Below are 23,566 nucleotides of genomic sequence, written 5' to 3' on the forward strand. Positions count from 1 at the left end.
ATCTGTTCAACTAAGGCAGCAACGAATGGATGAAGATGATAATACATTATTGGATCTTTGTTTTGCGTTCTACAGATATATATATATATATATATATATATATAAACTCTTATTAGCAAAAGAACTGGGGGACTTTCAACAACAAAATTCCCTGGCTCTTTTTGTATGGTTAAAAGAGGTTTTACAAATTTTGGGATTAGTCATGACTAAATTGGTCGGTCATGTAAAGAAAGCTTCGAAGTTGGTGTTTGTTTTGGTTTCAACTTTCAACGCCCGCCAGTGACAAGTCCCTTAAACGATATGTAAAGATCATTGTTTTCCTTTCCAAATATTTCCTCTGCTTTATGTAATGTTTCCTGGCGATAAAAGATGAGAGAGATGACACCATTTTAGGATTCAAACATTATATGTAGTACAAATTCAGACTCTCACAAGAGTTGTGTTTGAGGGCAGTAGGTATTATTACCTCCCGGCTCTGCTTCCTAGCGTTTAGTTCCTTGATGTTAGCCAGAAATGCACTGAACTGTTCGTAAGACAGACGGCTCCTGCAAACTCAACATGCTAATATATCTATCATTCATTCTCATTTACTGGTTGCTGGCTACAGGAAATTCACAATTTGTAATATGTACCTGGCTTGTCTAAAGAACTCTTTCCCATCAATCCGCGGATGGCGAGCTGTATAAGAAATAGTGAGTTTGTGATTTTGTGAGGATGAGAACAATCACATTGATGATGTAAATTCAGACAACATTATTGTAAATGCTGAAGTTGTAAAAACCTGAAACAGAATGTGAGCGAGGAGGAGAGTTTGGCACTGAAGATTGCTGGCTTGCTGAAGACCACAGACGTACATCATAATGTGAAGATGTTGGAGATGCGGCACCAGAGAATAGCTTTGGCGATGAAGCGGCAGAGTAGCTTCTCGGAGACGCAGCAGTAGATATCATCTTCGGTGTTCCGCTTGGCGTAAACGCGGGAGAGAACTGCGGTGTCAAAGGCAGTCTTTGCCTGGCTTCACTGAAACCTGTTTTATGAAGCATTTACACATACATACATACATCAAAATTACTCCTCATTAGAACAGGTTCTTCATTTGTTTTACAAACATCAACAAGTAATCTTCTGGCCTAACGTATGTTAAATAATTGCATAAATCAGGCATCAAATTACCTTCTTTGTTTGAGTAGGAACCACGTGCAGATAAGCCATTTGAATTCTCATCTACAATGGACACAGAGTAGATAACATCAGAACAAGTATCTCATGAACACATAAAGGAAAAAAAATAAAGAAAATGAAGGTCAACAAGAGATGTTACAATACCTTTGTCTCGAGGAACCATTTTGAGATCAGCTGTCTCAGATTGCTGTAGAAAGAAGAACATTAGTTTTTGGTTCCAGATATGAAAAAAATAGGATGTCAAAGAAGTAGTGATGTTAAGAGAGAGAGAGCATACAGATGGATTCTCATCATTCAATGACTGCATCAATTGTCTCTTAAATGCTTCCAGCTACACAGAAATCAAACACATAAGAGCTATGAGCACGACGAAATCAAAATGAAATGAATAAATATAATCTATACACAGAACATATGAAAAAAAAAGCAAGAACCTTTGCGAAATCACGACCGAGTTTCTTCGCAGTAATGGCCAGTGAATCTCGTTCTTGAGTTAGTTTCATCTTCAATCCAAAGATGAACCAATTGAGTAAAAGACACATACACTCGGATCCAAGTCAAACCTAACAGATAAGCAAAAAAAAGAAGAGAATTCTTACATTTTCATCGACAAGATTCTTCAAAGTGGACTCAGACTCATGGTAAAGTCTCTGAAAGGAGGAGACTTTGTGTTCAAGTTCAAGGACAAGCCCATCTTTCTCAAGAAGCTTCTGTCTCAAGCCGGAGACTTGGGATTCCAGAGTTGAAACCCTAGAAGCGATGGCCATGGAAGTGATCTTCCTGGCGAGATCGAGTTGATCATAAGGGTCGGTGGGAATCACGGCGAGAATCTCGTCGGGGAGGCTGAAGTCACCGCCGCTTTGAGACATTTGCTGATCTCGCAGAAAGGGCCCTCGGGATCTTCGGCTTTGCCCAATTTAAAACTACGTGGCGTCTTTTTATTGGAATATTCCTACTTTTTTCATTTGTCGCTGTCTGTCTGCTCCTTATATTGACTATGAGTCCCTGACTTTTTATAAGTTTCGTGTTTTTTAACCCCCTCAGCCCCTCAGCTATTTTTTTTCTTTTCTTATTAAAAACAACTCAGGTTTGGTTATGAAGCAATTTAAACCCCAAGAGATCAACAGCAAAAATCTGAACAAAAAAACTCAAGTGATACAATCTGAACGAAAAGGCTGCCCATTCTAGTACTTGAAACTGTAAGCATCACGGATTCAGTTTGTCATGTAGTTGTATCAAATACGTTTAAATATCTGACCTTGTATTGCTGTTGCAGATAGGAGATATATATATCCCAGAGGCCTGAGTCCTGTGAGATATAGGTAAAGCCTCCTGACATCTCTTCTGTTTACTGAGTCCTGTGACTGAGGTAGGTGCTTGATATATAAAATCTGTGTTTGTGATATTTTGTTCTTTTTCTTCTTGTCTCATGCATGATGTTGTTGACCTCCATATATACCATTTTTTCACGCTTCGGAACTGTCATATCGGAGCGATAATTTCCTTTATATATATGTGTTCGCTTGGAAACCACAATTTTCTGCTGTTGTGTGTATCTTCATGTCTGAATATGGAAAGGTCAAGGGGTTGATGTAATCAGGGATTCCAAGACAGGTGACAGTTTGTGCTAGCCCTTTTATAGGTGACTAAAAATCTCTTGTTAATTAAGATTTTTTTAAGATGCATGTGAACAAGCTTACTTTAAGGTAAATGTCAACTTGAAGTGTTGACATAGATTTGTAAATTATACCAAGTTGTTGCTTTCCAGATGGACAATGCTCTGATCAATGATAGACGAATACATGTGGATTCATTTCAGCCAGAGTGTATCCAAACTTTGGTCACAGTTCCGGCAGAAAAAAAGAAATACTGTAACTGTATAAATCCTTGACAAAACATGGAACGCTGCAAGCTCAGCTTTACTTGGCGGCAAAAATGGTTACAGGGAATGGATGTTTCAAATGTGGCTCAATGGATCTTGTTGCGAAGGACTGTGTGGGTGGTAATCAGTCTTCAAAGTTCATGGTAAAGGGAGGGCAAGAGAGAGAGACAGTGGAGAAGCGAGAGATGGGAGAAGGAATAGGTACCGTAATGGCATGGACCGTTTACAATAAAGTAGGAATTGTAGAGTCTGTGAGGCAAAGAAAGATTTCATTAAAAAAATAGAACAACACACCATTTGATTTGAAGATGGTCTTCGGTATTGTGTATCTCTTATCTAAACTCTATGTTTTCATGTATAAATAGACACAAGCACACTACTACATGCATGCTGAAACCAATTGCAGATGAGGCAATATAAAACATGGCTAGTCAGCTTTGGTAACACTAGTCCACTTTTATCTCTAATGCTTTTTTTGTTGCCAGCTCTTCTGTGCAACAATATGCAAGAAATCATCCCATGTTTCCTATCTACACTATATTCATTTCACAGGACGAACCCCAACGGTTTTTACACGGAATCTGTACTGGGGTGGAGACTCATCACTGTCATCGCTGTCGTCATCGTCATCTTCTTCGCTGGAATCATCTTCAACTGAATCCCAACGGGCGTAATCGAGTGTTGAATGACCCTTAGGCTTAGGTATGGCTTGCCACGCATTAGATTGCTGCTTTCCAGACAAGGGCACTTCCTTGCTGTTCTGATCTCTAACCTCTGGTGTTTTAGGTGCTACAACTTCCCCCTTGTTTAGAGTAGTCTCTAGATCTTTCCTGATGGCAACTACAGAGTCAAAACAACTCTTATCTCTTCTCTCATGGAGAGCCCGCTCAACTTGTCTATATTTCTTCTCTGCTGTGTCTTGTTCAACGTCGTCACTCTCTTGTTCTTGGTCTTGTTCAAACTCTTCTTCAGATTCAGGAATTGGAGCAAGGGACTTTCCTTGACCAAGAAACACAAGAAGAAACGCTTTTTAAAATCCAAACACAGTTGAATTGATCCATACCGTAAAGAAAAAAAAAAAAAAAAGTAAAAGAGAGGGAGAGTATTATAAATATAAAGGATATACCAACTGAGTCCTCAAGCGAGACTCGAGGTTGAGATAAACCTCAGAATCAGGGTTCAATTCCAAAAGCCTGGTGACATCAAAAAGAGCAGATTGGTAGTCATTAAGGGTGACTAAAGTCTGAGCCCTCAGCATCAAAGCTCCGCTGTGTTTCTGATCAAGCTCAAGCACCCAACTGCATTCTTCTGCTGCCTGATGGAAGAATCCAAACACACAAACTTATATAACCTTTTTTAACTTTCACAATTTCAAAAAGTCATTTTGCCTTTGTTTTCTACCATTCATGATCTTATCATTAGCTTCGAATTCATTTCAAGTAAACAAGCTCCAACGTCACTCATTACCACTGATTTCAATTAACCATTTCTAAGTTTCAAACTTGAGGTTTCAAATAGAATAAATAAACAAAAGAACCTTATTGAAGTCGTGTAATTTCAAATAACAAGCGGCGCGGTTGCTGTGAAGAGCGATCTTCTGGGGTTTGGGCTTAGCAGCTGTAAGAGCCTCCGTGTAGAAGAGAAGAGCCTCCCTGTACTTGCCGTCTCTGTATAGCTGATGCCCTTTCTCCACCTTGCTTGACGCCGTCGCCGTCACCACCGATGCCATACTCCGTCCGTAGATTCAAATAAACTGCCGACGAGAGAGAGAGAGAGAGAGAGAGAGATCCAGAGAGGCCGAAGAAAAAGGAGCAATCAATATTGGTGAAGGGAAGCGTAATTATAAGACCTCTGGATTAGATGATACACTGTCTATGAACCTTCTTCTGCTTCGTCGATTTGATTTCAATGGCGAGTTGTATTATTGTATTGTATGTATCTATCTTATTAGTAATAATAATTAAATTAGGTATTTTCCGCCGTGTATTGTATTTTAAATATTTTTTTTTTAATTAAAAATGTTAAATTTATAGTCCCGCCATCTGGCACTATTGTTGGGTAAGTGGGTGATATATATGGCCCATTTAACATTTCACTCAGGCCCAACGTTACCCTCAATATTATATTATATCCCCCCTTTTCCCTTTTTTTTTTTTTTCCGGTAAAATTCGAATTTTTAGTTTTTTTTTGTTAGAATATATTTTCGATGGTTATTAAACCAAAGGATTTTTTAAAAATGTTAATCCATATAATTGCATAAAATTTGAAATATTTCTCAAAATGCATCTCTAGTTTTAAAAAAATGATGAGCAGGGGGTAATACGATTACTATTTTGTGCATAAATGAAATCAAGAATTAAAACCAAAAACAATCCACTCACTAATCATGATAAATAAAAAAAAAGGAAATAAAGTTGCTTAAACTTGGAAGCAGCATTGATGTTCAGTCACATAAAATTTTTTTTAAAAAAAAAAAAAAAAAAAAGAGAGATCAAGATACAAGAAATACTGATATAGCAGAGCAAAATACTTAAGCGTCTTCCACAATTTTCTTCACAACATTGTCCAAATTCTCCAGAGAATCTTCTTTGGTAGCTTCAGCAGGAGGAGGCTCAACGATTTGTGAGCTAGAAGCAACTTCTTTAGCTGGTGCCTTTACTTTCTTTATCTTCTTTAGGCTTCACAGACTTAACCTCCTCACCAACTTTTTCAACAATTTCCTTGGTACCAGTTCCAGTTTCTACACATTATTTTAGAAAACGCCCATGTTACAAACATACATTATTATACTTAAGAAGGGATCAAAATGTATATTCATTCAACCAAATCAGGAAGTGAAAATTTACCGATTTGCATTGGTTCAGAAGTAGCATCAACACGACCTTGGTTCTCAGCAACACTGGTTTTGTACATTTCATCAGTTCGAAGGTTCTCTGTAGCAGTTGGAGCTAATCAAACGGTTAATACTAACATATACCAAAACTAATAACATATTAAAATGAAGAGAATCACTAACTTCAACCATAATCTAATTAATTATTTTCATACCTTTGGCTATTGTTCCTGAAACGAATTCATCATTATTATGGCTCTCATCCACAAGTTCTAACGTATGTGCAAGAATTTTTCTCTTGGTCAATTGTGACCAATAAATTTTAAAGCAGTATATATATATATATTTAGAGAAAAAAAAACGAAGGTTACCTTTTGCTATTGAACCAGTTGCAATAGGTTCAACCTCTCTTTTACCACTTGACGTCTCAACCCCAAGAGCTGGTGTCTTACGACTTCCGTTGGCCGAAGTTTTAGATTTCCTCTTTTTTGATGATTTCTCCTCTGGTCCATGAGTTATCAGAGTAGGAAGAGTCGGAGCAGGGTTTGAAGAAGCAGCAGTTTTAGTCATCGGCAGCTCAACAACGGCCTTGTCCTCAACAAGCATGACGTCCACAAATAGAAACCAGTCCTTGTTACCAATGGCTTGAAAAGCCTGACTCAGAATCATCGAGTCAGGCAAGTGATATTTAATTACTAAACTGTTATTGGGTGGGGAATTGGTGATGCGTGGCCCATCACGTTTGTCCTTAAAGATCGATGAGTTTAGTTTCAAGAACAGAACATCACGTTTACTACTAGATGATCTCGAATGTTAAGCATAATGAAATCATGCATTAATTTAAAACAAAACAAAAAATGATTTAATAAAAAAACATAATGTCGTATAATAGAGGGAATCATTTTATTTTAATTGGGGTAATTAAGCGTCGATGTTGAGTTTCGTACATAGAGAAAAAGAAAGAGATCGGAGGTTATTAGAAGCGATCAATGATCCTCATAGCAGCATCAGAGAGTTGGGCATATATGTTGATTTGGCTAAATAGCTCCAAAGACTCCTCAAACAAATACTCATCAAACTTGACACTTTGGAGATTGGACCGACAGCTCAGAGGGTAGCCAAGTGCAAGCATTATCGATCTAGCGGCTTTGTCGTAATCACCGCTTCTCAGATCCGTTTTGGCTTCCGACAATTTTTTAGGTACCTTCATCGACAAGTCCTGTTTGCAAGCCTTCAAAACTTTCTTAACTTCAGCTTTGTCTTCCTTTGACGATAGTTCCGTTAGGTTGCTACAACAATTCAATACTTGTTACATTATAATCCAAGATTTTACAGGAAACAAAAAAAAAACATATATGGTTATTAGATAGAGAGGAAACTTGCTTGATGATGATATTAAGGCGAGAGTCGAGACAGTGTATGACGACTCCGGCGATACCAACAGGGTCAGCATGAACGGAGGTTGGGTCGGATTCAAGACACTGCATGCATGTGGTCGGTGCTTGTGCATTGTGGCATTCATTTATCATCAGATTTTTGTCGGCCCAAATTGGAGAGATGATCACTAGAAGAGTTAACAGGAGAAAATTGATGATCATCATGCCAATTAAGGAAAATTATTGATTTGATTGTTGTGTTATAGTATTTCTTTTGAGGGGTGTGTGAAGTGAAATGCGTATTTAAACTAAGAATATGGGACCGTGGTTGGTCACGAGCTATCTCTCGTTCATGCATGAGGAGGTAGCTCGCTCTATTGTCACATACGCAATTTCAACCTCTATTCAATTTAACCTTTTGTTAACTGACCATTCAAATGCAAGCTGCTCTTCTTATTCTACTACATTTGGTATCAAGCGGGTTAGATTAGTTTTTCTCTTTGCCGAAAATCATATGGCCTCAAATCAATGTTACGTAGAAAGATGGCAATTTATATAAGCTATGTTTTTTAATTAACTAGGTATTGAGCCCCCGCGATATCGTGGGAGAACTCATTTTAATAAAATATTTATTACAATTTTTTTTTAGTATATTTTTATTAAATTATGGTATAATAAATTTCAAAAATACAACTCTTAAAAATATTTTGATAAATATTCTTAAAAATAAATTTATTTTTACATATGATTAACAGAAGTTTTATGTTGACGTATCTTTCTTAATGACCTTTTAAGTCCATTTAATTAGTGGGTTACCTTTTGACTAGAATATTTACAGATTTTGCCATTGATGTAACTTACACATATTTCACTCAATTATTTTGAGAAAAATTACAAGTAAAATATGCAAATAAGGGATACAAATCTTTACGATTAAATAAATAATGATTAGTGCTATAAACATATGATAGGTAGTTGCATTTTTAAAATAATTTTTAATATAATTAAATCCCCATATTTTATTTAATTCTGTTTTCTATTTTAATATTATATAATTATTCGTTGCCTACAATTATACATTTGAAGATAAGTAGATTCTTATATTTATTCCCACATATTTATATAGTTAAACATATTTATATCTATAAATGCTTATATGTTTACATATAACATCACCATATAGAGTGTTAATTTGAAAAAAATGTATAATTACTAGGTAACAACCCGCATTATGTGCGGGATAAATCTATGCAGATAAAATTAGTGTTATGAATAAAGTTATTTTCGAGGATCTAAAATTTGTTTGTGTAAAAACAAAATATATAACCCGTGAGAATATGTTTAGATCAAACTACTATGTATGAACTTAATATATAATCCACTCTTTTTTCAATCTATGCAAGATTTTTTATTTTGTTTATTTTATTTTGTGTAAAAATATGTTTCACCCGTGGAATATTATATCAATGGTATTAAATAAGTCAATTGCCCATAATAATGATTATTATGATAATTTTATTTTGGAAATTTTAAATATGTGAATAGTTTTCAGTTTTTTTTTAATAGGTGAGTACATTTGGGTTTTAAGATGTTTTAGATCTAATAATGTTATAATAATTATATATGTTATAAAAATGATTTAAAAATATTTTAAAATTGAAATGTTTGATTTTTTTTCAATTAATTGAAAAGGAATATTCCTTAATCATTCAATAGAAATTATGTGTAAATATCCATAAAAATGAGGGCTATAAATTCATTGGTTTCTCGAGCTCTCTAGCGACGACACATCAGCATTTTCTTGAGAATGCTTCTCTATTAATATATATAAGGGATTTATTTGGTAATTTTGAACTCTAATGTCTTTTTATAGATTTATCAGTTTAAATATCTTTCTTTTTTTTTTTGTTTTAATTGTTAAAAACATGAATACATTGTATAAAACACTATAAATTTCCAAAATAATCGTATAAAAAGTTGAAAAGATATTAAAAATTAATTGAGACCACTCATAAAATGACATAATGTAAAGTCGTTCAAATTAAGTTAATTATTTACAATGTTTCACATAACTCAAATATATTTTTATAAATGAATATGTTTACCTATTTATATTAATGAATATGTTTACATATTTATATTTCTGAAATCAATAAATCAAAATTTATCAAATTAATAACCTTATTTCTTTTAGACATAAGCCTTGTTCGTTTGTGAGTCTCAGTGACACCTTCTAACGACTGTAATTATAGTGCAATTTTCTCTTTTAATCATTTCCGTCAATATCTTCTGTGAATCATTGCACCGTGTTTCTGTCGCTGGTTTTTTCGGAGATGTATTTAAGCGACACAAGTGTCGATTTTCTTCATCTCTCTCACTATATTTAGTCGCTGGTTTTTAAAATTATTGAAGAATCAGTGTTAAGAATAAGAAGATTACCAATCAATCTCAAATTTAAATATAAATAAACAAAAACTATCACACATTTCACTTATAACTCACTTATAATATACATTAATAAAAATGAATATATCTATATTCATAGAGGTGGAATTGTAGATGAATATATAATACAAACAACTATCATTTTGTAGACAAAACATATGATATATAAAAAGTCTAAAGTCATTAAATATTTTGACAATTCTAATAGATTATGTAGATAGTTAATCCAATATTAAATGTACTTACTACTTATTTTTCTCTGTACAAGATGTTGGTTATTTATCTAGTTTTTTGTAAAGGTAAAAACAATTATGAGTGAAAAAAATACAAACAGATTTATAATCTAAATGACTTCATTAAAAATTTAAAACTTTATTTTTTAAGAAAAATCCATAAACCTTTAGTTAAATCAATAATCCTTACAAAAAATTCATTCTTATAATAATATATATTTAGTAATTTTTAAAAATACTTGCAAATGGTTGATTATTAAAAATTTAGAACAATTGAAATATTAATATAAATAAATGAAAACAATGTTTTCTAAGTAACTTACACATAAATAGGATTGCACGTACATGATTAGTAAATGAAAGCAGAGTTTATCCGAGTGATGTGATCTTAAATATTAAATTTACCAAATGTTTCAATGCTTCAATTAAACGGTTAGGATAATTTCTTTTAATATGTTTTAATAAATAAAGATAATTTATGAAGAATTATACTAGTTTAAGATGTGAACATTTGAATGGACACAACTGTTCGGAAAAGTTACAACTGTTCGTAAGAGACACAACTTTACAGTCAACATACATTTACAATTTTTCAAAAAGACGCAACAATATAATTTTTGTGTCGAAAAAATAAAAATTAATTTTTTTTTTTATGAAAAGTCATAATGAAAAGACGCAATTGTTGTCCGCATTTATTCAGCTTACTATTATCATATGTTAAAAAGAAAGTTTAAAAATTTCCCAAAAGAAGAACAAATATATATAATCCTAAAGACGTGTACATTTGAACTAAAAGGAAAGTTTGAAACAAAAACAGAGCCAAACGAAAACAGAGCCAAGCGAAAACATAAACAAACAATAAAAACTAAACGAACTAATATTATATACAAAAGTCACAACTGTTTGTAATAGACACAACTCTACATTCAACAGATGTAACTTTCTAAAGAGACGCAACCATATAATTTTTGTCAAAAGAATAATTAAATAATATTTTTTTTAATGAAAAGTCACGATGAAAAGATGCAACTGAATTTTTTTTAATAAAATGTCACGGAACTGTTCTTTGCATTTATTCAGATTGCTATTATTATATAGATTTATACATTACTCCATACAACCACAACTACTAGCATGATGATGATATATGGAGGCAATTTAGAATCCCTACCGTAAAAAGTTAGACTAATGCTGTATACACAACTAATAGTCTATATACAAGCACTACTAATAGTCTATTGTTAGCAGTTGTAGTATTTTGTAAAATGGAGACTCCACGGTTGTAAACGTCAGCCAACATACTAATTTTACCATTTAATCTTTTCACATAGCATGGGAGATTTTGATATGCACTTCGGATGATATTTTTCCGAAGTAATCGTGTGATTACAGAACTTACAGCCTGTAAAACAGAAACAGAATCGTGAAACCTAAACAATATTATGATGTTACCAAATCTCGCATCGTTTCCAGACCAAAACAAAAATTATCCAAAGTTCACTAAGAAAACGAAACGCAGCCGACATTACTCAAAAATAAAAATACAATACAGGGTTTGTTATGTTTTGCATCCCTACTCTGCACTCTTTGACTTCTTCTTCTTCTTCTTCGTGCTGTGGCCATCATCAGTCTCCTCGTCTCCTCCAGCTTTACTCTTCTTTTTCTTCTTCTCTGATTTCTCATTCTCCTCTGCTGTCTCCATCTTCCTCTTCTCTTTCTTCTTCTTTTTCTCTGACTTGTCCTCTTCCATTGCCACCACCTCTTCTTCTTCTTCTTCTTCTTCTTCTTCACCCTTTGCCTTCTTCTTCTTGCTTTTCTTTGCTGAGACATCCTTCCCTTCATCATCTAAACCAGGAACAGATCAAACACTGAGTCCACCATCACTCTAGGAGAACTCTGTTTTCAACTAAAAAAAGCTATACACGAAATACCATTCTTTTGCAGATTCTCTATGACTTCCTTCATTACATCCACATTCTTGCGTGGGGCAACACCTTTGTCATAAAATTCCAGCCTTTCCTCAACTTGTTCACGAAGCTTCTCACCAAAGGCAGTAGTTGCACCATCTGCGTAGGACATATCAAGGTACATAATTTAAAACTTAACAGCATTTCTCACAACACAAAGCTCTTCTCCAGGGTTGTCAGAACTATACCAGCGAAACAATCAATCCGGGATGCTATAGAGCACTTGTTAGCAAGATAACGAGCGATACGACCCTTGTTCTTAGCAGAGGCTCGGCCAATGAAGGAAGAATGGAAAATCAACCCATACTTGGGAGTGTTTCCACGTGTTTTAAGTGCCCTGAAACATCACAGCAGTACATGTCACACGCAACACTAAAAGAAAAACTTGGGAAAATTAATATAAGACAGGGCCAGATATTGAACCTGAAAAGCGCCTTCTCAGCTCCAAGAATCTGGAGGGTGGATGATGGGCATTTAGCAAGGTTAGTCAGACTTCCAGCATGTGAAATCAAACGAGCACCAACCATTTCTCCAATCAAAGCTGCCAAATTAGGGGCAATGTCGCTCATCTTGGTAACGAGATAATCGTAGAGCTTCTTCCTGTAGTCAGCAAGATCCATAACTCTCTGAGCAAAGGTCTGTACGTTGATCAGGTCAACTGGTGACAAATCCTGACCTGTCAATAGGTAAGAAAATAACCGTCTCAGAACAATTGATATTAGAAACACTCATTTATTCATTGCTATAAAAAAAACACGGCTCATGAAATATACCCATGGAAGCTTTTCCAGCTTCAACGACCTCCTTTGCCTTATCTTCATCCCCTAAGACTTCAGTAAGCATTGGGATGTGGTCTTCAGTCAACTTTGACTTGTCATCAATCATCTTTGAAACACGGGCGTAAAGATAGTTGTCATTAACTATCTTCACTAGCTCGGGGAAGTGCCACGAATACCATTCCCTGTGAGAACATTGTAACCAGTTCAGCTACCAATATTTCTCAAAGGTAAATTGCAACACAGAATCTGAAAGGGAAAAAAAGCACAAAACAAACCTGACTCTCATGGCAAAGGAATTGATATCCTTGTCAAGGGTGTCAAGCAGGAAAATAGCTTGAATAACCATGTTATCCACTCGGTTAACATTGAACTTCACCTTGGCTCTACTGTAGCTATGAGCTAACCCAAGCTGAGATTTTTCAAGATCACCAGGCTACACAAATATAAAATGTTCATGAGAACACAAACCATAGGTAACGAGCAAAAAGACAAGAGAAGGCCTTTAAATACAAAGAAGGATGGCACACCTTTAGGTCCTTGATGAACCTATCAAAATGCTGGCGTACACCTCTAAGAAGCTCAAGTACGAACTCATTGCTCTGGCATGGGATTTTAGTTGCTTCAAAAATATGTGAACCGAGTTTAGGCTCAGCCAATCCTAAGCTAAACTTGGGTTTCTTTCCCTCCTTGACTTTAGGAAGATTCAACTCCAGGAAACTTCTAAGCTCGTCAGTCATAACACCTACCAACATCAGATAAATCCAATTCCAGAGATCAATGATATAATCAAAACAATGAATCAACAATAAATTGAAGCGCTTTCTACAATATATATATATATATATATATATCCAGGGGTTTTGAACTATGAGGGTTTAAATCTAAGGGTTTACTTTTCCAGCTGAACCAAACACCTAAGTGAAAGTCTCTGTTCTAGCTCTAAATCGAAGAACAAGCAGTGTATATAACAAGATACACTCAACACAACACATGAAGATACAAAACAAGGAACAAGTTAGTGGGTAATGAAGAGTCACCTTCGGAGACGGCGTTTTGTTGGTTGAGAGCATCGAGGGCAGACTCGAAGGGGTGAAAGGCTGTGAGCTGAACTACACGGCCAAACCGACTGAGGTCAGAGACGGAGGTCCGAACGGCTTCAGTGTTCTGTCCGATCTCATCTAGTCCGTGCACCTCGAAGATGGCATAGCCTGAAGAAGATTCGTACTGCACATACATCGTCATTTTTGGAGGAGAAGAAACTAAAACCCTAAAAACCTACTGAGCGAGATACATATACAATGAGCCGAAACTAGGGTTTCAGGGTTTAATAGGATTTGTTTGATGGCGCTGCCTTGAACAAATTAAATGGGCCTGGCCCATTTTACGGTCTCTTAGTTGTATTAGCTTATAGAGAGTCCAATCTTTTTGCTCGGCCCATCACGGCCGCTTTAAGAAATTTTTATTATTGTATGTGTCGATTTTTTTTTTTTTTAACAATGTGATACTATTTTCGAAATTTTTGACAGAAGTTGCAGAGATGACAAGAACAAGAAATCGAATTCGGAGGTACGAAAATATTTTTATTGAGTTATATGTGAAATCTGTTTCTCCAATAGATTTGTCATCTTCCATATAAACTTGTACATGATGTATCTAAACAAACGTATCTGTAGGCTATACCTACAGAGGAGACAAATTCATCTTCCCTCCTTGATCTTGAATCCAAGCATTGGCTTAGAGTCGCTGTCTCCGGGGGCAGGCGTCACAAAGCTTGTGGAGAAGCTTGTGGTGTCATCAAATCTACTACAGTCAGTTAGGTAGCCTGGCTTAGAGGTGACATCATTTAACTCAGAGCTCTTAAATTACTATTATATTGAATGGAAGTGGAATCTGTTTCTCCAGTACATATAGAAGAAAACTGTCATCTTCCATAACAGAAACATATCTATAGGCTAATACCAATTATCGAGAGGAAACATTTTCATCTTCCCTCCTTGATCTTGAATCCAACCATTGGCTTAGATTCGCAGTCACTATGTGACATCCCGGGGCCAGGCGCTATAAAGCTCGTGGAGAAGCTAGTTTCTTTGGTTTGAAAGTTGCTGAAAGATGAGCTTGTGGTGTCATCAAATGTACAGTCGGTTAGGTAGCCTGGCTTTGAGGTGGCATCATTGACCTCAGCATCTCCTGTCAACATGGCTACCACTCGTGACATTGGTGGTCTCAACGCATGAGATGACTGAGTGCAAAGCAGAGCAATGCCAATCATGCGTTTCACTTCTTCCATGTTGTATTCCTTTAGCTCATCATCAATTAGTTCAGAGTCACGGCTTTTCTCGCGTAAATTCCATGCCTGTATACAAGAAACACACAAAGATTCATGTCTATCTCCAACTTCCCTCAGATGAATAGTAAAGGCGTACCCATTCAAGAAGATATTTTTTTCCCTCCTCCAGGTTTTCATCAGAGTTTTTCCTTCCACTCACTAGCTCAAGAGCCACAACACCAAAGGCATACACATCTGTTTTCTCTGTTAGATGTCCACGCATGGCATACTCTGGCGCAAGATATCCACTGCATTGGTAAAACTAACATGTGTTACAAATCCATAATTGTGTCGCAACCCAAAGGTCAGGGTCTATGGGTTACTTACATTGTCCCTGCCACTCGGGTACTAATATGGGTTTTCTTGTCATCATACAGTTTTGCAAGCCCAAAATCAGAAACTTTTGGGACCAGTTCAGAGTCAAGTAAAATGTTGCTGGCCTTCACATCTCTGTGTATTATGCGAACACTCGCCTCCTCGTGGAGATAAACTAGACCTCTGGCTACTCCCAGACATATCTCATAACGGGTTGGCCAATCAAGATGTAAAGTCTTATCCCCTGCAACATCCAACCCAATGGCATAATGAGTACTTTAGCTTGGCAGAAGCAGAGATAGTCAAGTCATGTTTCTGCTCAGTACCAAATAATGCCTGATCGAGACTTCCCTTAGGGAGGTACTCATATACGAGCAAACGATGATCTCCTTCAAAGCAGCATCCGTAAAGTTTTACTAGGTTACGATGAAGAACTGCAGAAATTGCTACAATTTCTGCAACAAATTGTCCCTTTCCTTGCCGTGATCCAACTGATAACTGCTTCACCGCGACCTCTCGTCCATCATTTAGGTTTCCCTGTTGAATGTGTTATTCAAAACAAAACATATTAAAAAGGTATTACATTTACCCTTCTTTCCTAGTATCTCAGAATAATATACAGCTATTTCGTTCGTTTCTATAAGGGACTTACCTTATAAACAGCCCCAAACCCACCTTCTCCAAGCTTGTTTGAGGGATTAAAGTCTTGTGTTGCACTTTTAAGTTCCGAGTAAGTAAAGGTGTATGGCTTTACGTCCATACTAAGTATCTCTGCCAGAAAAAATTCAGTACTTGAAATCAACCAATATAAGAGATGATATTCAACTTTAATTCTTCAGCTCAAGGGATTGTTTATGTTCTTATTATATATATACCTTCATCATCTGTGTACGGCTTTCTTCTTTTTCGAATGATGAAGATAACCACACCCGCAAAGATGCTCAAAAGTCCAACGCCAACAATGACACCCACAATAGTACCAGTCCTGTTCTTTCCCTTTGATGGTGGCCTATTACCAACAGTTGGTGTGAAATCTGAACATGAATATGTGACACTTAGGCACTAACTAGAATCTGGAGATAGTGAAAATCAGGGGGAAACAAAGATTCACCACTTTTTGTTACCTGGTGTTGCACTGACGGCCGATATTAATGGCCCATAAGCACCTTGGATAGGAATACAGCATGTTCCTTTTCCAGCCCAGAAAAGATGAATTTCGAGGTGATTTTCTGATACATTTGCTTTATATTCTCTCTGAACAGCTCGAAGAGTAGAGTCACCAGCTGTTCTGCGTACATCAAAATCCTTTTCAACAAGTCTTCCCTGGAAAAATAAAGCTCAATCTCAGAATTCATCAGAACCAAATTCGGAGAAAATTAGTAAACCAAAAAGTAAATTTGTAGAGCAGAAAGCTCGATCAAGTAGTGCAGACCTGGACATAAATGTCAAAACGTCGTCTTCCAGTACCTTTCCAACTGTTAGAACCTACAATTTGTATTTCGGCAAACTGAAGTCTTATGGTGTAGCCTCCATTTTCTAGCCCCAACCCATAATACCTTAGGGAAGATGCAGAGAGTCTTGCTGACTGAAAGAGCTCTGAGTCCACAGTGTTGGTAAATTGTGCCATTGAATTAGCTATGTATACATTATAGCTACTTCCGGCAAAATTTCCTACACTACTGGCTGCCCATCTCTTAGCAGCACTCACGACAAACGAAGCTGGTCCAAGATCCCCGTCCTCCTTCTCAAATAGTGCACCGCTAACAGACCTTTTCTCTGGGCCTCCGCAGTTGATCGAAAAGTTAAAATCTAGACACCAGTCAATAGCGAAAGTCTTAAAAGCACTGTTCATATGTTTGCTCACTCCACATGGTGAACAAAAAGTTATGAGGATATCTTTTTGTTACACTTACAGATTCCTTTGCCTCGATTGCAGGGGAAGTTCTTCTGCAGGCAATTTAGTCCTGATAAAACTCTTGTAACAAAAAGAAAAAAATGATAAGTCGGATATACTTGCATCCTTCTGCGGGAAAAAAAGAAAAAAAAGAAAAAAGAAACGTATTGAAATTTCAAGCACCAACAAGGACATATTAAGAAATTACCTGTTGTCTAGACCTTCCAACGTGAAGTTGTTAGCAACAAGATTGCTGCACATACAACATACACTTCTTTTTGTTATTCCCTAACAAGTGATTATTATAAATATTTCCAACAAAAAGGAGGCTTCACGCTGGATATGAAGAAGGCGTGGGAATATTTCTAAGATTGTAAGAACATTTGAATAATAAGTTGGGAAAAGCTATTGTTATTGTTTACTGACACTTTCATGTTTGGTAAGCTGACCCATGAAGGAAGACTTCCCGACAAATCATTGTACGACACATCTCTGCAAGCATAAAAGAACGATAATTAGGATCTACCAAATATATCATATGTCCAAAAACAGTTTTCTTATATTCTTGTAAAGTTATCTCTGTCACCCACCAAGAGTGGAACCTTATTCGAGTTAAATAAGTGCCCAGTAAACAGTTTACGAAGTCGAGTCTATACCAGGAGGATCTGTTAACAAACTGTCTATCTACGTTGTGGCTTTTGAAGATGAAACAATTATAAAGGATTTAGTTACTCACACAGTGCTCAGAGACTGCCCCTTTTGAGTGGGCAAGGATCCATTCAACGTGTTGTTTCCCAGAAACCTAATATATATGAAAACAACAATTCTTTATAAAAATAATCGGGTAACAACATATCATCTTACAAGAGAGAAAGTCCAATTAGCAATGTTAAGGAGGTGATACCCAAAATAAACAACAGCAACCTTAGATAATATCCCAAAATATACAGACAACATATCATCTTACAAGAGAGCAAGTTCACTTAAGTTGAAAAGTGAAGCCGGAATTGGTCCTTGTAGTTTGTTGAAGCTCAAATCACTGGAAAAACAAACATGAATTAAACGGTTAAACATTAAACTAATCCTGGTTAGTAATGAATGAGGAAGAATACGGAATTATCTCATTGACTTTCACAAATCATCTCAGCCTTTTTACAGAAAAGACCCTGAAACAGCTTTCAGAACATGTGAAGATACAATGACATATGTACTTACACTTGTTTCAAACTTGAGTATCCTCCAATAGTAGACGGTATTGTCCCAGTGAGATTGTTGTTCCTTAATACTCTGCAACAGATATCATAATTTCTAAATACACGGAGGAGGGAGAAACAGTTCAACAGTACTTTTATCTGATCATAAATTGGAGCAGAAGTTGGAATCAAAGCTGCATTACAGTGTACTTAGATTCTTCATGTCTTTGATGAAATCAAGAGAAGAGCCTCCATTGGATATATCACCAAGCCTCCTACATATAAAATATGAATACGTGGAAGAAACGAAAGAAAGAGCAAAAAAAAAATGTTTCTGACAACAATGCAACACATACAGTTCTGTCAAAGAAATTAATCTGGAAAATGATGACGGTATTGGACCACTCAAACCAGTTCCGACAATTCTCCTGCAGTAAAACGTACCAGTAGTTTATTCCCAGTTTAGATGCAACGAAGAATTATTCAATAAAGTGTATAGAAATAAACATATATACAAGAGCAATGGAACACGTCCATAATATAACTCGGTAGAAATGAAATTTTCTTACAAGGTAGTAAGTTTAGTCCAGTTTCCTATAAACTCTGGTATCCGACCTGTAAGTTCCAGATCCATAATCCAACTGGCACAACATCAAGGGCATCAATTACCCCAAGGAAAAAACTAAAATGAAAAAAAAAAATAAAAAAAATAGATTACAAAAAAAAATAAAAAAAAATATTTGAATTCAATATATCTTACGCTTGTTCCAGATCCAAAAAATTAGCAAACGATAAAGGTATTCCCCCGCTGAGTCCAGAACTATCTACGTACCTGCAAAAGATGTAAGAAATTCTTAAAAACTAATTGCACAAGACTTTTGTGGTCGGTGAACACACAATTATAGACAGGAAATAAATACATAGCACTTGTAGAACTGACAGACAGACTAACATTTGCTGTAGTTTGGTACAACTCCCAATCTCAGCTGGTATAGAACCGGAAAAGTTATTTGAACCAATACTACTGCAGAAAAAACAAAATAGAATATATATATATATATATATATATATATATATATATATAAGGTATAAGGAACCATCAAATCCTCCAAAAGCAGTGTACTGAAGACATATTCGAATTGGAACAATAAAGAAGCTTACAGTAATCTTAAATCTGTAAGCAAACCGATTTCCTTAGGGAGAGGGCCAGACAAGGCATTGATCCCAAAAGTCCTATATGTGAGAGCGTGAGAGACAAGAAAGTGTAGAAAATTAATCACCAAAAACGAAGAAAAAGGAAGAAGAGGTATTACATCCACTGCATTCGAGTCAGGTTTCCAATTGCAGGAGGCAGTGAGCCTGTGAGAAAATTTTGACCTAGGTTCCTGAAAGATGTGATTTTGAAATGACCAATATTGGATCAAATTAATAGATTTCTCACCATATACAAATATATTAACCTAATGAGGTAAGTGGGTGGTTGTATGAATCAAGAATACGTACAGATTGGTGAGGAATGTCAAAGTCCAGAGCTCTTGAGGTATAGGTCCTTTAACATCTAACGCATAAACCTTGCTGTGAAGAAGACAAACGAAACAACATAGTATATGGAACATGAGTTGAATGAAGCACTAATTCCCAGTGGGAAATTTCGTCGAACACATGGGGTGCAGCAAAAACAAAAATAAAAAATAATAATTAGGGGATTTAGAGGCGTACATGTTGTTTATGCGGCAGATTGTGGAGTTTTCGAAACTACAGTCACATTTGATGAGAGGATTGAATGCAGTGTTGGTGTCGAGGACATTGGGGTCGATGGCGGCCCCGGTGCAAAGTTCGCCGCTGATGTTCCATTTACTCCGCTCCTGTATCTTCCAAGCCGCAAAGATGGAGTTCAAAGCTCGCGCTGTTTAATTTATCCACAACCACACAACGGTCGATTATTTATTTTTTAAATATTTTTTTAATTTGATTATTATTAAATAACAAACAAATATTTATGTAGAATAGACACAACTTTGCAAAAAAACATTGTTTAAAATTTTATAAATATAAGATATTTTATGAAGAATTATATATGGTAAAGAGCTACAATTAAAAAACTATTATGACAAAGTGATTCTAACTAAGAATATTAAACTAATAGTTGTAAGGAATAAATGCAATTTTCTAATAAATAATTATTATACTTAAATATATATTTAATAATGAGTGAAATTGTATCAACGAAACATAAAATTAAAATACACAACTTAAAATAGTTTTTTTTTTAACAAAAAGTTAACATAAATAGATACAACTGTAAATTCTATGTTAAGTTTTATTTATTTGGATTCAACATAAAACGGAAAATTTGTTTCAACGAACAATGATTTGTTAGTTATTGATAAAGAGACAAATATATAGAGAGTTCAAAAAGAATGACTATTTAAATAAACACACCTATTAGAACGAAAAGTTGTATGAAAAAATATGAATAAAATATAGTGAAAAGACATAACTTTACAATGAACATATATAACCGTTTGTGTTTTAAAAAAACAAAAAAACAAATATTTTATGAAAAGGTACTACAAAAAATTGTAACTGTTGTTCACATTTATTCAGATTATTATTATTTTATTTATAAATTTAAAAATTCTTTTAACGAAAAGTTATGATAAATAGACGCAAATTTTGAATTTTTTATTAAGTTGTATTAAATTTATCTATTGCTATAACGTTGAATATTAGATATTAATATTCAAATTATTTATATTCAACATAAAACAAAAAATTTGTTCAACAAACTTGTTAGTTATTGATGAAGAGACAAATATATAGAGAGTTCAAAAGACATGATTATTTAAATAGACATACCAATTAGATTGAAAAATTGTGATAAAAATATGAATAAAATATACTAAAAAGACACAACTCTACAATGAACAGATACAACCGTTTGAATTTCTTTTTTTTTTAAACAATTTTTTTTATGAAAAGATACTACAAAAAGTTGCAACTTTTGTTCGTATTTATTCAGATAAAAAAACAATTTTTTTATGAAAAGATACTACAAAAAGTTGCAACTATTGTTCGTATTTATTCAGATTGTTATTATTATATAGATTATGAGCCCCTTAATCTATTCACGTACAAGCTTAATTAAATTTAAGGCTTAACTAAACAACTCTCTGTTAACTAATTGAGTTTACACATTAACTGAACTAAAAGAGTGATTATATTAGTATACTGTATATATATTAATATATAGAGGATAATTTTTTCTTAAGCAATTTATTAATTTACTTTTGACAAGCAGCATTTTATATGTTTACGGTTGATAATTTATTTGTTTGTTGAAAACATAATCCACAAAATCGAATCGATCGATGACATGACGATGATTGAACTTTTGTCAAGTGTTGAAAGACAAACCTTCGTCCGGATGAGTAGTGGGTACGGTTCGGTTTTGGGCTCGAACCACCACGTGAACCAAACCGGAACAATACAAGAAGAACCAGAGGGTCAGGAGCAGAAACGAAGAGCTCGGTAGCCTGAGCATCTCTCAACAACGGAGAAGACTAAAGATCAAGATGTCCAAAAAGCTAGACAGTCAGATGAAAGAGGTTTTATAAACACTTTGGTTCAAAAACACAGGACTACTAGCTATGAGTGTTTATATATAGACTATGTAGATCCATTTTGTCTTAGACCTAGTTGGTTGAGATGTCAATGGCTATGATTATTGTATATGTTTTTCAATACATATACACAGTACGCAGTTGGATACATAGACAGATATACTATATCAAATAATTGTCCTTTTCTTTTCTAGCTAGCTATAAATTTCTCTCCAACACTATTAGCAGAGAGAGGAGAAGACTTACTACTACTATGAGGGAAGACTTACTATGCAATCTCACCAATCATAGCCAAGATAACTTTAGTTTGATCAACACTATAGTGTACGTAAGATTGACTGACTATAAACGAAATTTAAAGTCGTCGTCAATTATCAACTTGGGACGACGTCTTAAATGGATTATTTGGCAACTAATGCATTTCGTACTAGTACTGGAACCCACTCTTTAAAGTGATCTATCTTAATCATTATAACACTCATGATTACATTTCCAACGAACAAGTTGCAAGTGAAGAAGAGTCAGTATACCTTAACTTCAGGACATGAATTCATTCATAGCTAGTGCGATCGAGGTCCATCACGACCACTCAAACTTGGTAATTATTATTATTGAATAAAAGTGATGAGTTACTTATGAAGGGATTCTTGTTAAATATGCCACTTTTTGAAATAATCTTTTGGATATATCATTTTTTGAATAATTTGTGGATTTTACCATTTTTGAGAAGAAAAAAATACGTATTTTTAGTTTTTGTTTAATACAATAGATACTTAATACCAAATACTAAACCCTAAGAACATATAGAACCGATTAAACCCAAACATAACAAATAAAACACATGTTAAATCAAATTTTTGTGACTTAGAAAAAGAAAGTGGTAAAATCAACAAAGACCACTCCAAAAAATGATTTTTTCATAATTGATTCACTTATGAAAGAAGCCCCTTTTCTTAGTGGCATTTGTGGATTTTGCCATTTTGGTTTTTCAAGATTTTAAAACACAAGTTTACACGTTATGTTGAAAGAAAATGGCAAAGTCAAATAATTGGAGTGAAAAGTGGCAAAATCCATAATAATCCTTTTTTTTTTTTTTTGTCACCAAATAGCTTTCATTAAATAGAAATAGAGTTTAAACCCAATAAGTCACAGGAGGCTAAAGCCTCTTTTGCTAACGAATCTGCCACATGATTGGCAAGACGAGGAATAAAAGTGAAAGATATAGCATCAAAGCTACTCCGAAGTTCTTGTAAGAGTCCAAAAAGCTCGATGTGGAAGCCATCTTCATTAACAGATTGATAAGGCTTTGACAGTCCGAAAAGAGTGATATCTATGAAAAAGTTATTTTTTCTTTTCTTTCATCATGTTCCAAGATACAAGCTTGGATTATTTTAGGAATACAGAAGCACCTAATATTTTGTCATTTACAATCATAGCATAATCGTATCTATATATCTTACTTTTCTATTGATTACACTAGGTATTGTGCCCCCGGAATATCGCGGGGAACTCATTTTA

The 23,566-nt window shown here is 34.9% G+C and overlaps 5 protein-coding genes and 1 long non-coding RNA gene across 9 annotated transcripts; 1 reads left to right on the forward strand and 5 right to left on the reverse strand.

Moving 5' to 3' along the window:
• Positions 1–26: 26 nt before the first annotated feature.
• On the reverse strand, positions 27–2,165 carry LOC104758899 (uncharacterized protein At4g15545). 2 transcript variants are annotated; one of them, XM_010481869.2, is made up of 9 exons: positions 1,782–2,165; positions 1,617–1,685; positions 1,460–1,513; positions 1,327–1,369; positions 1,174–1,224; positions 782–1,027; positions 633–678; positions 467–545; positions 27–356 (listed from the first exon to the last, which is right to left on the reverse strand). In XM_010481869.2, exons 1-9 carry the CDS (start codon positions 2,049–2,051, stop codon positions 267–269), a joined length of 948 nt encoding a protein of 315 aa, XP_010480171.1. In that variant the 5' UTR covers positions 2,052–2,165; the 3' UTR covers positions 27–266. The 2 variants fall into 2 exon arrangements, with proteins under 2 accessions (XP_010480171.1, XP_087351493.1); XM_087495367.1 differs by having other exon boundaries at positions 1,327–1,513; positions 1,782–2,105.
• A 1,151-nt stretch (positions 2,166–3,316) lies between these two features.
• On the reverse strand, positions 3,317–5,031 carry LOC104758900 (uncharacterized). 2 transcript variants are annotated; one of them, XM_010481870.3, is made up of 3 exons: positions 4,602–5,031; positions 4,191–4,379; positions 3,317–4,058 (listed from the first exon to the last, which is right to left on the reverse strand). In XM_010481870.3, the coding sequence occupies exons 1-3, from the start codon at positions 4,791–4,793 to the stop codon at positions 3,606–3,608; spliced, it is 834 nt and encodes a 277-aa protein (XP_010480172.1). In that variant the 5' UTR covers positions 4,794–5,031; the 3' UTR covers positions 3,317–3,605. The 2 variants fall into 2 exon arrangements, with proteins under 2 accessions (XP_010480172.1, XP_087349706.1); XM_087493580.1 differs by having other exon boundaries at positions 3,317–4,063; positions 4,602–5,019.
• Positions 5,032–6,776: 1,745 nt separating this feature from the next.
• On the reverse strand, positions 6,777–7,552 carry LOC104758901 (uncharacterized). Its single transcript, XM_010481871.3, has 2 exons — positions 7,281–7,552; positions 6,777–7,186 (listed from the first exon to the last, which is right to left on the reverse strand). Exons 1-2 carry the CDS (start codon positions 7,496–7,498, stop codon positions 6,874–6,876), a joined length of 531 nt encoding a protein of 176 aa, XP_010480173.1. The 5' UTR covers positions 7,499–7,552; the 3' UTR covers positions 6,777–6,873.
• Positions 7,553–11,372: 3,820 nt separating this feature from the next.
• Positions 11,373–14,002, reverse strand: LOC104758903 (nucleolar protein 56). The gene is made up of 8 exons (XM_010481873.3): positions 13,735–14,002; positions 13,225–13,439; positions 12,973–13,130; positions 12,692–12,879; positions 12,342–12,594; positions 12,107–12,255; positions 11,883–12,017; positions 11,373–11,796 (listed from the first exon to the last, which is right to left on the reverse strand). Exons 1-8 carry the CDS (start codon positions 13,937–13,939, stop codon positions 11,525–11,527), a joined length of 1,575 nt encoding a protein of 524 aa, XP_010480175.2. The 5' UTR covers positions 13,940–14,002; the 3' UTR covers positions 11,373–11,524.
• A 183-nt stretch (positions 14,003–14,185) lies between these two features.
• Positions 14,186–15,583, forward strand: LOC147924933 (uncharacterized). The gene is made up of 2 exons (XR_015586820.1): positions 14,186–14,263; positions 14,371–15,583. It is a non-coding gene; the product is annotated as an uncharacterized LOC147924933 (long non-coding RNA).
• On the reverse strand, positions 14,540–22,367 carry LOC104758905 (putative LRR receptor-like serine/threonine-protein kinase At1g56130). 2 transcript variants are annotated; one of them, XR_015586819.1, is made up of 24 exons: positions 21,843–22,320; positions 20,145–20,331; positions 19,929–20,000; positions 19,739–19,810; positions 19,587–19,658; positions 19,378–19,449; positions 19,186–19,257; positions 18,995–19,066; positions 18,782–18,853; positions 18,629–18,700; positions 18,448–18,519; positions 18,200–18,271; positions 17,969–18,034; positions 17,659–17,724; positions 17,441–17,485; positions 17,252–17,313; positions 16,771–17,147; positions 16,463–16,661; positions 16,214–16,347; positions 15,991–16,109; positions 15,665–15,875; positions 15,351–15,582; positions 15,121–15,271; positions 14,540–15,050 (listed from the first exon to the last, which is right to left on the reverse strand). XR_015586819.1 is itself a non-coding variant. In XM_087495368.1 (24 exons), the coding sequence occupies exons 1-24, from the start codon at positions 21,967–21,969 to the stop codon at positions 14,679–14,681; spliced, it is 3,093 nt and encodes a 1,030-aa protein (XP_087351494.1). In that variant the 5' UTR covers positions 21,970–22,367; the 3' UTR covers positions 14,540–14,678. The 2 variants fall into 2 exon arrangements, 1 of the variants encoding a protein (XP_087351494.1); XM_087495368.1 differs by having other exon boundaries at positions 16,214–16,372; positions 21,843–22,367.
• Positions 22,368–23,566: the final 1,199 nt, after the last annotated feature.

This window comes from Camelina sativa, chromosome 17, assembly GCF_030686135.1.
Source record: "Camelina sativa cultivar CO46 ecotype springtype chromosome 17, ASM3068613v1".
NCBI classification, from domain to species: domain Eukaryota; kingdom Viridiplantae; phylum Streptophyta; class Magnoliopsida; order Brassicales; family Brassicaceae; genus Camelina; species Camelina sativa.

What these genes read in the sequence shown, in the direction of transcription:
- LOC104758899 (XM_087495367.1), bottom strand. Translation starts at nt 2,051, where the DNA reads ATGTCTCAAAGCGGCGGTGACTTCAGCCTCCCCGACGAGATTCTCGCC. An exon ending in TTCCTACTCAAACAAAGAAG is followed by an intron (nt 1,028 to 1,173) that starts GTAATTTGATGC and finishes TTCATAAAACAG; the next exon opens with GTTTCAGTGAAGCCAGGCAA. An exon ending in CTAGGAAGCAGAGCCGGGAG is followed by an intron (nt 357 to 466) that starts GTAATAATACCT and finishes TTTTATCGCCAG; the next exon opens with GAAACATTACATAAAGCAGA.
- LOC104758901 (XM_010481871.3), bottom strand. Translation starts at nt 7,498, where the DNA reads ATGATGATCATCAATTTTCTCCTGTTAACTCTTCTAGTGATCATCTCT. An exon ending in CGCCTTAATATCATCATCAA is followed by an intron (nt 7,187 to 7,280) that starts GCAAGTTTCCTC and finishes GAATTGTTGTAG; the next exon opens with CAACCTAACGGAACTATCGT.
- LOC104758903 (XM_010481873.3), bottom strand. Translation starts at nt 13,939, where the DNA reads ATGACGATGTATGTGCAGTACGAATCTTCTTCAGGCTATGCCATCTTC. An exon ending in ACAAAACGCCGTCTCCGAAG is followed by an intron (nt 13,440 to 13,734) that starts GTGACTCTTCAT and finishes TGATGTTGGTAG; the next exon opens with GTGTTATGACTGACGAGCTT. An exon ending in GCTGAGAAGGCGCTTTTCAG is followed by an intron (nt 12,256 to 12,341) that starts GTTCAATATCTG and finishes GTGATGTTTCAG; the next exon opens with GGCACTTAAAACACGTGGAA.
- LOC104758905 (XM_087495368.1), bottom strand. Translation starts at nt 21,969, where the DNA reads ATGCTCAGGCTACCGAGCTCTTCGTTTCTGCTCCTGACCCTCTGGTTC. An exon ending in TTAATTTCTTTGACAGAACT is followed by an intron (nt 18,701 to 18,781) that starts GTATGTGTTGCA and finishes TTTTATATGTAG; the next exon opens with GAGGCTTGGTGATATATCCA. An exon ending in GCCGTACACAGATGATGAAG is followed by an intron (nt 16,110 to 16,213) that starts GTATATATATAA and finishes TTTTTCTGGCAG; the next exon opens with AGATACTTAGTATGGACGTA.
- LOC104758900 (XM_010481870.3), bottom strand. Translation starts at nt 4,793, where the DNA reads ATGGCATCGGTGGTGACGGCGACGGCGTCAAGCAAGGTGGAGAAAGGG. An exon ending in AATTACACGACTTCAATAAG is followed by an intron (nt 4,380 to 4,601) that starts GTTCTTTTGTTT and finishes TTCTTCCATCAG; the next exon opens with GCAGCAGAAGAATGCAGTTG. An exon ending in CTCGCTTGAGGACTCAGTTG is followed by an intron (nt 4,059 to 4,190) that starts GTATATCCTTTA and finishes GGTCAAGGAAAG; the next exon opens with TCCCTTGCTCCAATTCCTGA.